This window comes from Puma concolor, chromosome A2, assembly GCF_028749965.1.
Source record: "Puma concolor isolate L17-30 chromosome A2, mPumCon1.1.hap2, whole genome shotgun sequence".
NCBI lineage: Eukaryota > Metazoa > Chordata > Mammalia > Carnivora > Felidae > Puma > Puma concolor.
Window position 1 is genome coordinate 71,621,261 of NC_141668.1, and position 16,530 is coordinate 71,637,790.

Here is a 16,530-nt window from a genome sequence, read left to right on the forward strand (position 1 = left end):
AGAGAGGAACCAGGGGATGGTTCTGACATAGAAAATTCATTCACTGCTACGTTGTATTTTCTTTTCGTGTGCTTTTAAGTCAGAAGGAAAAGACTTGAGTCCCAGCTTCCCAGTTTGTGACCTTGAACGATTTGCTTAACCATTCAAACGCTCTGTATTCTTTACTCTAAAGAAAGAGATAATAATATTGCTTCCAAGGGATATAGAAATTGTGTGAAATAATGTATGTAAAGTACTTGCGAGGAGTCTAGCCCTTGGTAAACACAATATCTAGTAGCTATTATTATTAGTACTAGTACTACTGCTATTACTGAATTAGAGGAGAAAAAAATTTCTCCAGTATTGACTACGCTTGCAGTAATCACACCCAAGAGGTGATAGGAAATGATAAAATCCTGTTGTAGTAATGGATATAGAAATGAAGATGGAGGGAGTAGATCTGGAAACTATTCTAAAGAAAGCTACAGATAAGACTTACTATTTTTTTTCTTGGAATTAGGTGATGGGATTGCACAAAGAAGTTATGATATAGTTGAAATGAAAATACCTTTCACAAACATTGTTCTTTTCTTGATTACTAAAACGATACTATTATTTGTAGAAAATTTTAAACAAAGAAAAGTATAAAGAAGAAATGAAAATCATTCATAATCCTACCACCTAAAGAACCATTGTTAATTTTTTCTGTATATCCTTTCTTGTTCTATGTGCATAAGCATGTATATGTTGAAATTAAATTGTTTCAAGTAATTTTTCAAGAACAACAAGTTTTATTTATTTATTTATTTTATTATTTTTAAAAAATTTTTAATGTTTACTTATTTTTGAGAGAGAGGAGCAGGGAGAGAGAGAGAGAGCGAGAGAGAGAGAGAGCAGGAGACACAGAATCCAAAGCAGGCTTCAGACTCTGAACTGTCAGCACAGAGCCCAACGTGGGGCTCAAACCCACAAACCGTGAGACCTGAGCCGAAGTCAGATGCTTATCCAACTGAGCCACCCAGGCACCCCACAACAAATTTTATTTAATTGGCTTCCTACTAAATGGGTCTAGAAAGCAAAACTTGGACTGACATGTGCATGTGAGTGTGTGTGTATGTTTGTGTTTGCATATACATACATGTGGCGTAGAGTCCCCCGGTCCCTGCTCATTACCAGTTGAGAACCCTGGGATTAGAGTCTAGTGATTCTTAACTTTTTGGGGCTATTAAAGACCTTTTGTTCAACCTACTGAAAGCCAAGGTTCATCCTTTTCATAGGATTTCTCAGCCATACATCCAGGTGCCATTTTGCCTTCCATACAATTTCAACCAGTTCATAGATTCTGGAACCCATTTGTGGCTCCTTAGGAATCCACAGACCAGGCTAAGAACTCCTCCATCATGCCATGCTTAAAGCATGTGTATGTGTGTGTGTGTATGCATATATATGTATATATGTGTGAGTGTATATATATATATATATATACACTCACACATATATCTTCTTGCCAAGGAGCAGGCATTGCATGTATTCATGATTGCAGTCTTCTTTACAAACTGAAGTTCTTGGCATTTGTATTTTCTTTTGCTTTTCTCCACTGTGATAGAGCCGGCGACACTGGAGGCAACCAACCAAATGCAAACTCATGAATCAAAACCAAAATGGCTGCATAGATGCTGTTTGTTTTTGACAACCTAGAAATAATCTTGGAGAAATCCTTTGGAGAGGTCTTAAAGGGGAAGATTGGATTTTGTGGACTCAAAGAATGTGTCATGATTTGGCTTAATCTAAGCCATTTTTATTCCTCTTTTCTTGTGTTTGGGTCTATTATCTGTCTGCAGAATTTACACAGTGAGACCACTGGGAAGGTCTTATGTCTAATTATTTGCTGTGCTGTGTGGAGTGCACTGAAGACAATCAATAAACAATCAATAGTAATTGTAGCCTGCTCAGAGACAACCGTTAGAAGATTCAGCTGGCTTAGGTGCATGGTATTTTTCATTAATTTTCTTTTGCTAGTTGTTTTCTCTAGTTTAAAGCCTAAATTTAAAGATTAAATGGAAAGCTTTCTTTGCTTATGAGAACAAGCAGACATTGTTTTTAAAAGAGGGAATATATAATCCCAGGTGCTTTATCTCTGTTAATGAGAGAAATGTCTGTGTTTGCTTCAGATTGAATGAGCAGAGAAAGGGACAAGGATATTTGCATGGTTAAATGACTATGAGCCCTTCACTCTGAAAGTAATATTCCCCTGATGTCAATTACTTTTGTACAGACATCTGGATGTTTATCATAAGAGTGTACAGATGTCAGCTTTTTCTGTATTATATCTGGAAGTGTGGTGATTACTTGACTTTGATTTGAGTAAACATAAAATATCTAACATTTAAAGTTAGAGGTTCACTGCAGGAAGGGATTTCGATGGATGTGTATTAAAGAGAGTGCTTCCTCAGAAAAAATTGGAACTATTCCTAAAAATTCAGGCACTGGTAAAGTAAAGAAAGTCCCTGTTGTGCTGTATCTAACAAATAATGGAATTTGAACATAACCTTTATCTGTTTTCTTGGACTTCCAGAGGCTGGCGCAGATGATATTGACATACTTCCCAATGGTCTGGCTTTCTTTAGTGTGGTGAGTATCTCCTTCTTTCCCCAGTCTCAGTGGAGGATGTACAAGAGAGTTTGAGGAGGCCTACAGGACAGGAACTTGTTTTTTTAATTCCTCACTTTCAAAACTATGTTTTGAACAAAAAAGACCATGTAAACGAGGTTTGGGAAAATGTCTTCAAGCTTATCTAAATGTAGAGATAAACAAGTCTTTGCCAGTTGATGAGCTGCTCTTTACGTGCCTACTGCATTGCATTAAAATATTCCAATGCAATCTGTGTTTCAGAAGTTTGTTATTAAAAAGGATATTTTGGGCATTATTATGGATATTCCATACTACATTATGTTCTTTTAAATATAGCATCCATCAGGGTGCCTGGGTGGCTCAGTCAGTTAAGCATCTGACTTCAGCCGAGGTCATGATATCACAGTCTGTGAGTTCCAGCCCTACGTCGGGCTCTGTGCTGACAGCTCAGCGCCTGGAGCTGCTTTGGATTCTGTGTCTCCCTCTCTCTCTGTGTCCCTCCCCTGCTCATGCTGTCTCTCTCTCTCTCAAAAATAAATAAACATTAAAAATAAATAAATAAATAAAATAAATAAAGCATCTCTTTCTTTCCATTAGATCCTCCATTTTAAGCTTATACTCTTGCTGTTATTGTTTATTTTCAAACACTATACTAACTTTCCCAGACAAAGGCTTTTTTCTTTTTCTAGTTTCTTTCCTTTTCCCGCTGAATAGCCTGTCATAAGTGGAAAATAATCAACTGAGTTTATTTATAACCTTCACTTTTGCCTTCATTCCTGGAAGATGAAAAATAGTCACGTTTCTGGGTATACAGTAGAAAGTCTTTAAAATTGACTGTGTTCTGACCTTCACCAGTAGCCTCTAACTGGAAAACTTTGTAAGTGGGAGATGAGGAAGTTCTGATCACCCTTCTTCCCTGGCTTGGGTGCCAGTGACTATCTGTGGCATTTTTGTGGGTTTGGTTTTTCTTGAGCAAGATGTATCAGATTAAAAACAATTTTTTTTAATGTTTATCTATTTTTGAGAGAGAGAGAAAGAGAGAGAGACAGAGTTCAAGCAGAGGAGGGGCAGAGAGAGAGGGAGACACAGAATCCCAAGTAGGCTCCAGTCTCTGAACTGTCAGCACAGAGCCCGACGTGGGGCTTGAACCCACAAAGTGCGAGATCATGACCTGAGCTGAAGTCAGATGCTTAACCGACTGAGCCACCCAGGTGCCCCAAGACGTATCAGAATTTGAAGGCAGCCTGTAATGATTCTGTTCCCTCTCAGCATCCATCGTTTTCAGGCTCTGAGACTCAGATGTGGAAACCATAGAGGGACTTTTGAAGAGTCACAGCACTAATAAAACAGTTGTGAGAGGTATGGGAAAGCTGAGAGAACTTGGCTTAGAGGAAAATGAGGGTTAGAACACTCTTCAGGTTCCTGATAGTTTTTAGGTGAAAGACTGAACAGTTGGTTGTTACCACTGAGGGAAAAAAGAAACATTGTAGGCTTTGGCAGACACACTAATATTTATATGAAATTTAAAAAATACAGTTTCAAAAGACAAGTTTTATTTAATTACCTACACAGAATGAGTAAAATGATATTTCTAGTAGGTCTCTGGGTTGTTTGTTTGGAAGCACATGCTTGCACATATGTCTATAGGCTTAGGAGAAAACACTGGTATTCCTCATCAAAATTATTCATAACTACAGGCGCAAAAATCCTGAGGAAAGTAGAAAGCACTTGCTGAGGTGTGTGTGTGCGTGTGTGTGTGTGTGTGTGTATGTGTTTCTTTTTGGTTTTTGGTTTTTTGTGTTTGTTGTTGGTGTTGGTTTTTTGTTTTTTGTTTTTTGTTTTGCAAAGGACGTGTTCTCAGAGATTTGTGTAATCCAGAACTCACCTGTTTCAAGATCTCAGCCCCCATAGGAATAAATCTGAATTAGGAGGAGTGAGGTCTCCAAGCACATAAATCTATAGCCATTTTCACTAAGGGGCTTAGAATAGTCATAATGATCTTGTAGGCATGTCAACAGAATTTCTTCAGCTTTTTTGTCCTTCCTTGGTGATATGACTGTCTTTTCTTTTTTTCAAATTTAGAAATAATCCCACTTAACTGCTGTTTTTTTTACATTACTCAGCATTGTCTCTACTATTTCCCAGAATGTACTTCTTTCTAAATGAGTAACGAGTAATGTGTACCTCCTGGCAGCTGTTTGTTCTTCCTCCAAGCATGTTAGCCCATGTAACCCATCCTGTTCCACACTTTGCACAGCTGTGGGTTTGAGGGTTACCTCCAGCCCCACATCACCCTTACTGAAGAATTGTATGACACAGAATAGAATACAAAAAAGATTTAAATGACAATGTGAATGCACTTAACGCTACTGAACTCTACACTTAAAATGGTGAAGGTGATCAATTTTGGTACGTATATTTTGCTGCAAGTAAAAATAAGTAAAACTTTTAAAAAGAGGAAAAAAACAGATTTATGTGATGGGCAATATTAAAATAATCATGAATAGTTATCACCATCCCTGCTTTCTGTGCATTGAAATCATGCTCTTGTTTATGGGACAGTGCTCCAAAATAGAAGTGGCACTCCCATGTAGCAATAGTACAATTCCAGTTTTCTGCTTGCTGAGCCTGCCAGCCTTGAAGTTAGAGCATTTTGATAGATTTTTTTTTTAATTGGGGAGAATTCCTGTTATGTTCAATTTTGTACACAAAGTGAGACTTCATTTTTGTACACTCTTTTAAACTTGCATAAAATATGACTGAAAAGATTTGAAAGAGAAAAGACCTAGGTCATTTCAGTGGGTCCCCAGAAAACACTGAATAAAAATGCAACAGTTCGTTCCTGCTTGAAGGATCCCAGAAAACTAGACATAGAAGGTAATTTCTCTGAAACCTACAGCAAACATCATTCTCAGTGGTGTAACATTACCACTGGTGCTACCTTCCCATAAATGTTTAAAAAAGGGACACAGTGCCCCCAAATACTGTGACCATCAGTAATCTACTAGAGCTCTTTTTATTATTTTTTTTAATTTGAAACAATTTTTTTAAGTTTATTTGCTTATCTGGAAAGAGAGCATACGTAAGTGAGGTAGAAGCAGAGAGAGAGAATCCCAAGCAGGTTCTGTGCTGTCAGCGCAGAGCCCACGGGGCTTGAACTCACAAACTGTGAGATCATGACCTGAGCTGAAATCAAAAGCAGATGCTTTAACTGACTGAGCCACCCAGGCACCCCTCTACTAGAATTCTTAATAACCCAATAAAACAAGAAAAAAATAGGAAGTAGAAAAAAAAGTCAAAACTGCCATAATTTTCAGACATTGTCATTACCTGCTTTTTAAACAATCCAAGAGATTCAACTAACAGGCTGTTTGACCTAAGGGGAGAGAGAGTTCAATGAAATGGTTGGATCAGACTATTCAGAATGAACATGTAAAACTCCTCGCCTTCTCATGCACTAGGAAAAAACAAATAGAAAATGCAATAGTCATAAAAATAAAAATAATGTTCCATTCAGAATAGCAACTTAATTTTCAAATTTTATACAGGAAAATAAATGAGCTATATATATATATACATATATATAGTCATGTATATATGTATGTTATAAACAAAGCTATAGAGATTAAAAAGCGGTATATTGGTACAGGAATAGGCATGAGTCCCCAAACAGATCAATATATAAAGAGGGGTCTAGTTCATGATAAAGGCGATAGTTGCAATCAGTGGGAAAAGGACAAACTACCTGCCAGGCACTGCTCCAGGCCCTGGGATCTAGCAGCAAACAAAGGAGGCAAAGTCCTGGCTCATGTTCCAATGGGGAGAGAATGAATATGTGTCAGATGTAGTAGTACTTTTACAAGAAATAAAGGAAGGTGGGGCAGTGGAGAGGGACAGCCATGCTGAGGGTGTGGTCAGGCTGCCATTTATGTACGTGTAAAAATGTATCTATGTCAAATGGCAATAAGTGACCTTTGACAACAGAGATAAAGAATCTAGGAGACTTAGGTATCTGGTGGGGGGTGGGGGGGGTAGCGTTCCTAGGCAGAGAGAGCAATGGATATAAAGGCCCTGAGGCGAGAATGTGCCTGGTTTGTTCAAAGACCATCAGGGAAGCCAGTGTGGCCAATAGGAGATGGGAGCAGAGACCTAGAGTGTTTGCGGTCGAGGAAGGTGTAGGAGGATGAGCAGGGCAGATCATACAGGGTCTTTAGTAAATCATAAGAACGTCCACTTTTTAATCTGAGTGAGATGGAGTTTTGGTCAGAGGCATGACATCCTCGGCATAACTTGGATGCTGATGGGAGACCAGTCTTCCATAGGGAAAAGCCAGAAAAAAGCAGAAAGGGCAGTTGTGAGACTGTTGCCACAATTGCGGTGGTGGTTTGGGCCAAAGCAGTCACGGAAAAGGTCAGGGGGAATGTTCACATCTTTATGAAGGGTTATATTTTCAAGGTAAAGTCAACAGGACTTCCTGACAGATTGGATCTGGGGTGTGAGACAAGGAGGGGAGTCTTGACTGCAGCCATTCACCAAGACTTCAGTCCATATGTAAACTTTCACTTCTCCCATCCTCAACTCTGCCTGGTATCTTCCGGGCCACCAACTTTGTGGTTATCCACTTAAGAGACTATACCCCTGGTCTTGTGCTTCAACTCAGAAAAATCATTTCTTGTTCGTCTTGCAGCTCACCAGCCCCCAATTCCCATTTTTCCTATTGTCTCCTCGCTGCTTTCTTGCCATTTGTAGCTTTAATACCACCACCTTTAATCAAAGGATCTATTTATCTTTTATTTATACTGCCCATTTTAGCCCATAAACACACTTAAGCCTCTATATTTAACTTTTTCCTCTGTTTTGAAAAGGGTTTAAAGTGTCCAGGACTCCACAGCTTTTCCCCAGATAAGCCTGGAGGGATACTAATGATGGATCTAAAAGAAGAAAACCCGAGGGCACTGGAATTAAGAATCAGCCGTGGGTTCAATTTGGCTTCGTTTAATCCACATGGTATCAGCACTTTCATAGACCGCGGTAAGAGCTGATGAGCTACCCACATTAAGAAACTTATCATGGTTTGCAAATGACTGTGGAACATAGATTTGGATCATTTCTATAGTAAGAGAAGAACAATTAACTCATGAATTATTTCTGTATTCTTCATACAAATAAGTTGATCATTTGCCTCTCCAGCTAGCAGCAACTTAGGCTACATTTGAAATTTCTAACAGTTAACACCTGAGAGAATGTTTAGATTTCATAACCTTTTTCACAGACCTATGATTATTGCATTAAAAGAGAGCTATATTTCTGAATTAAACTATAAACAGATTATTCATGAATTCTGTATATGGAGTGGGAAACACTCTTTCTTAAAGGTCAGGGGACCAACGATCAGAAATAACACCAGCCAGACAGTGATGGGAAAGAAGGGGAAGAAGAATGATGTTAGGTCGTCTAACAGTTTATACATTCAACCTTTCCTCGCCTGTGGTATTTAAATGTCAGTGTCTGCCCAGAGGTCCTATGGTTATGTCTTGTAAATTAACTCTGTTCTTTCAATTCTTTAGATGACACAGTTTATCTCTTTGTTGTAAACCACCCAGAATTTAAGAATACAGTGGAAATTTTTAAATTTGAAGAAGAAGAAAATTCTCTTTTGCACCTAAAAACAATCAAACATGAACTTCTTCCAAGGTACTCAGTCCCTTTGTTCATTCTCCGATTTATCTCTGGCATTTCCATATATTCCCCACGATGGTCCTTCTCAGCCTTGAGAAGAGGTAAAATACATGTATATATACGCATACATAAATATGTGCGTGTGTAGCTTCCTTGTCGAGCAGGGAAAGTCATTGGCACTCATAATAATCAGTGCTCTGTGAGGATTCCCTTGAGAAATGATAAAACACTGGATTACAGGGGAGATGCTCTTCAGGGCCATCTTGGGAGTAGAAGACAAACCTCACTGTTTTTCCTGCTGTCACCTTCCATTTCAGATGACTCATCGTCCAAATACTAATAGTTGTCCTGCTAAGGAGGAGTGGCCTGGTTTAAATGAAGTCTGTGTGCTTTGTATGGGACTGATACAATGTGCTTTCACAGGGGTAGTGCTAGCTGTGGGCTAATGGCTCCACAGAACTGGAGGGGTACAGACTGGGAGTGCATCGCTCCTACTTCCTGAAGATACAGCCAGTTGATAATGTGGCCAAAAGAGAATCATGTGTATCATCCCAGCTCAGCGTGCCTTAGCCTACTGCTTCTTTCTTTTTTTTTTTTTTTTTTTTAACGTTTATTTATTTTTGAGACAGAGAGAGACACAGCATGAACGGGGGAGGGGCAGAGAGAGAGGGAGACACAGAATCGGAAGCAAGCTCCAGGCTCTGAGCCATCAGCCCAGAGCCCGACGCGGGGCTCGAACTCGCGGACCGCGAGATCGTGACCTGAGCTGAAGTCGGGCGCTTAACCGACTGAGCCACCCAGGCGCCCCAGCCTACTGCTTCTTTTAAGTCTGAACTTGATGCATATTTTTAATTTCTCCATCCCTGTCTAGGACTTATGCATGGAACTTCCAATCATTCTTCCAAAAATGCACCTCATGATACGTAGGAGCATAAATACTGTCCAGGCAGCCTCTGTATCACGGTACTCTTTCAGAAAGAGGGGACTCACCTTCCCTGTAGCTCTGTTTTCCATTTAACAAAGAAGAAAGAGGCTCTTTCAGAAATTTTTGCATAGGGTAATTGGAATTTAAATTTAATAACACCCTTGCCTAACTAGTTTTAAAAATGTAATTGTTTTTCACGTATAAATCTCTCACCTGAAGCATTTTACTATGGCAGTTTCATCATCCGCCTCTCTGCAAGTGTTTATCGAGTGCTCACTAGTCTCGGCAGGTCAGCTTTGTGAGTCAGGTAGAAATTGAACAGTCGGCCTTTACTTTGACTAATCACTAGGCAGAGCAATACAGGAAAATCTAGCAACTGAGTAAATGGAAGCTAGGTAAATGTTATTGATGGCCTAACCAGCTCACCAGCCAATGAGGTTCTACCCAGCTCTGTACCATAGACAGCCGTGTCCTTTCATACTGTTGTTAAACCCTACATTTCTTGCTGTCAAAAAACATACCCTGTTGGCACCAAGTTCTCTTTTCTTTTATAATAGTCCTGCCATAATTGCTAAATGACCTGTCTTCAGATTACCTGTTATCATACAAAACTGTTCTCTGAAAAAATGATATTATAGTAGGTTGCATGTGACTACAGCCATTTGATTTTAGCTGAGCTTTTCCTGGGAAGGCTCGTACCAAAAAGTTTGAAGCACATATTGTGTACACCTTCTAGAGACTTAATCTTTAGTATGGAGACCAACTGTCTTGTTATTTTCTCTCACACATTATTTTTTCTCTTTCAGTGTGAATGATATCATAGCTGTTGGACCGGCACATTTCTATGCCACCAATGACCACTATTTCTCTGATCCTTTCTTAAAGTATTTGGAAACATACTTGAACTTACACTGGGCAAATGTTGTTTACTACAGTCCAGATGAAGTTAAAGTGGTAGCAGAAGGGTTTGATGCAGCAAATGGGATCAATATTTCACCTGATAAAAAGTATGATTCTTTATTAGAGTATCTTCATTTCTCCTTAGTCGTGGTGCTGGGCCAAATTCTTCACTTTGCTTTTGTTTTTTTCCCTAGTGTAAAAAGCTTTCTTGATATTATTTCGGTGTATGGTATATGTATGTATATTACATACATATGTGTGTGTGTGTGTGTGTGTGTGTGTGTGTGTGTGTGTGTATTATGTGTTTACATACAATATCTAAATTTTGGTATATATCATTGTAGAACTTAATTTTATAAATGCAAATTTTTATGGAGTGGGACCATATTTACATAAACATATTAAAGTATGAGGTATGTGTTTCCTTTAAATAAATATGTCTTTGTTTTATTGGCTGTATATTATTCCATTATAGGCATGATCCTAAACTGATTAAACCAATTATCTGTTAATGGATATGCAGGAGGCTTTTTCTCTGTTGTTTTTTTTTTTTAAATAAAAAGTACTTTGTATTTCTCATTTACCACTGAAGCTTCTCCAGCTATTTTTTAAGTATTTATTTTATAGCTTATTTATTTATTTTGAGAGAGAGAATAAGCATGAGTGGGCGGGGCAGGGCAGAGAGAGGGAGAGAGAGAGAGAATCCCAAGCAGGCTGCACTTTGTCAGCATTCCTCCGGATATTTTTAAGGAACAGCCCCCTAAGTGAGCATTACAGCAAGATCCACCTTCAGGTTTGGGGATGATACAGAGAGACCTGGTTCAAATGCCAGCTGGGCACTGGCTAAATGTAGTGCTATGAACCCTTCCTCTTTCCACATTTGTACAAGTGTTTCTATAGAACAAACCCCTCAGAATAGAACCACTTACTCAAGGAGTGATCCCTTTAAATGTTACCTTGTATAGATTTTGCCAAATCGCCCCCCCCCCCCCCACCGAGTTATCTCACTGTTTCTATGTGTCCAACCATCACATACAGAAAGGATAGTAAGTTTTATTAACTTTCCCATTTACTCCCTGAGCACACTGAACAATTTACTACAAATATAACAGGAAAGAAATTTGGCATTCCTTGGCAACTAAAATGTCATTTTTCATGACACAATTTCTGCTTTTGATTACAGAAAATGAATGTGGAATCTTTGTAACTCTCCTGTGAAATCTGTTGTTCTCCCCAACTCTTATCTTTCCATTATGAGGATCAGACTTTCCAGCACCCAAGCTACAAACAATACTAATAAAAGAGGATTCAGCTCCAACTCCTTCTCTTTCACCTTCCTATCCACTGGGGCTTCTGCCCTCATTCGAGTCCCCCTTTCTTTCCCTCTGACACCTGCCTGGTTTAGGTTCTCAGCCTCTCTGGCTAGCGTATTAGACTTCCTTCCAACTTGTTTTCAGTCTACTTCCATTTTTTGCATTGTTGTTAGTTTTGTTGTTCTGTATTCCGTTAGCCTTTGAGGCCCTCCAAGAGAGGGGGCTCTGTGTGCTTCCTCTTTGACTTCTCCTGCTGAGCACTGCCAGGTGCAGATCAAATGCACAGTACTTGTTGAATGGAACTGACCATTTGTTATTATGCCACTTTGTTATTCTAAAAATTCAGAGGGACCCAATTGCTTATCAAATCAAGGCAAGCTAAAGGGTTAGACTTTCTTTAATAGGCGAGCTTCAACTTCGCTTTTCAACTGTTTTCATACTTTCCCTGCTTTAGACAAAGAACTCATTATTTTGCAAATATGCCTCTCTCCTTCTTGCCCCTGTGCCTTTGCTCACATGTTTTCTGCCTAGAAGGTGCTTTGTCCTCATTTCCTCAAATCCGGTCTCTCCTTCCATATCCACTGCAGATGCGTTTCCTTTGTGAAGCCTCCTATGTTCTCAGGAGTTAGATATTTCTTCAGTCTCTAGACCTGAGATATTTTTCACGGTACCGATCATGTTGTATTATTTGTTTAATGTGTGCAAACCAGTCTGATCATCCCCACATGCTATGAACTTTTTAGGAAGAGTCTGCCTCTTCTTTATGTCTGTCACAATACTGAGTTCATGGCTTTACACAAGATAATTGCTCAATAGAACAGTTGCCATGGAACAGTCAATTCAACGAGTAAAATTACCGTAAAGGAGTCCATTAATTCACCGTCCTTAGATGTAGACGGATTGTTCTGAATAGATACTTATCTCTCACTCTTAAAATCCTCAATATGCTAATAAATATTTTATCAGATGTGAATGACTATTAATAAATAATAAAGTGTGTCCTGCTTTGTATATTTCTACATGAAAATGACACCTAGAAATATCAAATTATATTGTGGGATGTAAAAACTTTTTTCTGGAAGTCAAACATTTGTTTTGTTGTCCTTTCGGCAGCAAATATCACAGATTTTATATTCAAGATAATGTCCTGTATTATTTTCCCCCTTACAAACCTTTCGAAAAATAATTTAAGCAATTCCGGGATTGTTTGTAGCAACAATGAATTGATTTTGAAAGTGTACTTTTTAAATAAAAATTGACCTTTATCAAGTAGTCCCTGAGGGCCCATCATTGATTAACTTCTTGGCAGGTTATTAAGACTTATTCTTCCATACTGTGTTAACGAAGCTTTATACTGGCACAGAACTCTAACTAGTGTGTCCTTTCTGTGAAGGTACATCTACGTTGCTGATATACTGGCTCATGAAATTCATGTTTTGGAAAAACACCCTAATATGAACTTAACTCAATTGAAGGTAAAATACTTATTTTACATATAATAAGTAGACCTTAATCTATTACACTTTGTAATTACATAGTTATACTATATTGCCACAATGCTTCACTTAGAAGAGACTATGATGCCAGTGTTGCCATTCTGGGTTTTTAAATATTTCCTGCCTAAACCAGGCAAGTCTCCTGTCCCCAGCAATCACAAGGACTGAGTGATTACACGCAGCAGAGGGTTGGGAGTGATATTTGCATCAGATTTAGAGCCCATTCCGTGCAGTACTGGTAGTACCCAATGAATTCCAATAAGAATTTTCACAATTGAAAAGACTAATAGACGGATTCCACAATGAAGATTTATGCACATTGTCAGCTCTTTCAATAATAAATGAAGGTAGAAATTGGGTTCCACACCATTATTATTTTCTTCCTGCTTGACAACACATATTTTAGATTGATTAAGAATTTCCTATTTTGCTTTGAATGAGTTCCTAGAGCTAACTGATCATTGTGCATCTTTTAAGGGAAAAGGAGTCCATTTTTTAGAGAGATGGATTATCGCCCTAACTTTCTTAATTTCAGGGAAGATGAAAAGTGACTCTAAGCCAGTTTATTAAATTTATTTTAGGCAATATTGGTGCTAAAAGGGTGGAAGCAGGGAGCTGTGTATAATTTCCCCACGTGTAAAGAGGCGAGAAAGGTTAGCCCTAAATTATTTAATCAAGTTTCTCATGTCATTTAGATATTGACGTTTTTTCATTTGGAAGGTACTCAAGTTGGATACACTAGTGGATAATTTATCTATTGATCCTTCCTCGGGGGACATCTTCGTAGGCTGTCATCCTAATGGCCAGAAGCTCTTCGTTTATGACCCAAATAATCCTCCATCGTCAGAGGTTTTTCATATTTTTTAAACCTTAATTTTTCAACTTTAATGACTCAAGTCCTTTTGAACTAATAATACAGTAAATTGTCACAGGGATGGTTTGTTTAGCCCTTTTAAACCAATAATTCAATAAACTTATGCAGTGATTTTCTAAGTGCTGTAAGCCAATAATTGGCAGAATTTCACTTATTCAAATACTTTCAGAAAGATAATCTTTTGATGTACTAAATTACGGTGGAAACTGGTCAAAAGGCATTTTCTATAAAGACATGTGCCCTCCTTGTGTGGTATACTGGCAATTTCAAATACCTAGCTTATTGTCAGCTCACCCCATGACATGACTTCTGTTCCTGCTAAAGTAGTGCGAAAGTACTCACATTGGTGTGGAAATATTTCCATTAATGCTCAATTACTATAATAACAGTAAATCCTGTGTTGGCATGCGCAACTAAATGGTTTAAGAAAGTACTTTCTTTGAAGGTTTAAAAAAAAGTACTTTCACTTAAACATTAAAAAGATTGGTAACTGCTGTTTTCAACAGCATGTCCTCTTAATCATTGTGTCATTGTGGAAGACAGGGATTATTGGTGATTGAGTGACATGGGTGTATGGTGGTTCTGTATTAATCTTTTGTATCCCCTGAATAGGTTCTCCGCATCCAGAATATTCTATCTGAGAAGCCTACCGTGACTACTGTTTATGCCAACAACGGATCTGTTCTCCAGGGAAGTTCCGTGGCCTCAGTATATGATAGAAAGTTGCTCATAGGCACTTTATACCACAGAGCCCTGTACTGCGAACTCTAAATTGTGCTTTTGGGATACAAGTGTGCTAACTTCTTTTAACAATTAAGTTTCTATGAATTGCTAATTCTGTGGGGATTTAACCATGAAAAGTGGACCCAGAAATGTATGACACGTATAGTTAATTTTATTTTAGCAAGGAAAGCCCCCTTCAGTTCTGATAGCACTTTTAAAATAAAAGGAAAGGGGACAGTGTTTAAAACTGCTGAGTAAAGGAGAGAGAACACAGCTGCTTCCAGTCAACTGGATACACTGAACAAAATAAGCCTCATCTCTCTGCCTGCCAACTGCCAGAGCATGCGGTCCACTGAAAACAGGGTAGACTGCATTTCCTTAAAATGTGAGTGACCTCAGCTCCAACAGTGTGACCACTGTGACTGTTCAGAACTACTGATAGATAACATTAGGATGTTTTCTACTTACATCTTTGTATACTATTAACAAGTTGGGAGTTAGATTAAAGGCTAACTGAAATCCAAGTTTTGCCTGTTGTTTAATTCTCAAGGCATGTCTGCAGGAGGAGAATGGGAAAGTGGCCGCTTCCTTATGGGGTTTCCTTGGGATCAGCAGGCATGGCAACGTTAATTTCTTTCATTGAAAGCTGAATGTAAATGAGCTCCTTCTTTGAATAAAATGGAACAAAGAATTAACTAAATATTGCAGCTGGAATTCTCAGTGAGTATGGAGTATTTCATCAGCTCTCTTCTTTAATGGGAGCACACATGCCTACAAAGGAGAGATGAGAGGTTGGAGCTGGCAGGTCATGGCACCTCCCCATTTGAACACCACTGTGAACTTCACTGGGAGAGATGAAGTCAGCCATCCAGGGCCAGCCACACGGTCAGTCCTAGAAATGCTAGGGACAGGACCGAGGGTGTCTGCCTCCCAGAGGAGAGTTCTTTCCACTCAGTAAATGTCCGGTTAAAATCATCTTAAGCCCTGGAGAGAGACTTGCATGTGTTTCTACCCACTGTACCCTACCAAGGCACTTTGCCTGTCATACTTTTTTTCCCATTGTCAGCATCATTGTCATCAAACTATTTGGCAGTTACTTAAATTTGGCAGACAATGCACCAACAGTTGTATGTGCATTATCTCATTGAGTCCTGATTACAGTCCTGAGGGAGTAGGTATTGTTATTACATAACTATTAACATTTCACAGGTGTTCAAGGTCATACACCTAGTGAGGGGTGGCTCCCCATCTATTTCTGATGCCAGAGGCTGTACTACAGGAAGAAATAGAAATGTTACCCACTACAGGAAGCTACTGCCATGGAACTAATGGGGATCTCCTTATTTACTCATTTACCTATTGTACAGTTTCTTCTGGTTTTTTTTTTTTTTTTAGGTATCAATTTGAGTTATACTTCTTAATGAATCTTTTAATGACTTTTATTTTTTTTTAAGTTTATTTATTTATTTTGAGAGAGCAAGAGAGCAAGCACAAACTGGGGAGGGGCAGAGAGAAGGAGAGACAGAATCCCAAGCAGGCTCTGGGCCATCAGTGCAGAGCCCGAGGTAGGGCTCGAACTCACAAACTGTGAGATCATGATTCAAGCTGATATCAAGAGTCAGATGCTTAACCAACTGAGTCACCCAGGTGCCCCTTAATGACTTAAATGTAAACTGCAGCACTATTCTTAACCTTGGCCTCTGTCTACTTGACCTGTGTTTTTATTTACATTTAAAATTTTTTTTTTCCAACGTTTTTATTTATTTTTGGGACAGAGAGAGACAGAGCATGAACGGGGGAGGGGCAGAGAGAGAGGTAGACACAGAATCGGAAACAGGCTCCAGGCTCTGAGCCATCAGCCCAGAGCCCGACGCGGGGCTCGAACTCACGGTCCGCGAGATCGTGACCTGGCTGAAGCCGGACGCTTAACCGACTGCGCCACCCAGGCGCCCCTTATTTACATTTTAAAGTAGTCTCTTACTCACGTATATTGGAACTAATTCATGCTAA

At 39.0% G+C, this 16,530-nt stretch overlaps 1 protein-coding gene across 1 annotated transcript in view; it reads left to right on the forward strand.

Annotated features, from left to right (window-relative positions):
* The window catches only part of PON2 (paraoxonase 2), a 28,378-nt gene extending 13,334 nt beyond the window's left edge, over positions 1-15,044 (forward strand). Inside the window, exons 3-9 of the mRNA XM_025929494.2 lie at positions 2,555-2,610; positions 7,476-7,641; positions 8,178-8,304; positions 10,021-10,221; positions 12,821-12,902; positions 13,644-13,772; positions 14,410-15,044. Coding sequence (XP_025785279.1) covers positions 2,555-2,610; positions 7,476-7,641; positions 8,178-8,304; positions 10,021-10,221; positions 12,821-12,902; positions 13,644-13,772; positions 14,410-14,568 — 920 coding nt within the window. The 3' untranslated portion in view covers positions 14,569-15,044. The remainder of the gene's footprint in view (positions 1-2,554; positions 2,611-7,475; positions 7,642-8,177; positions 8,305-10,020; positions 10,222-12,820; positions 12,903-13,643; positions 13,773-14,409) is intronic.
* Positions 15,045-16,530: the final 1,486 nt, after the last annotated feature.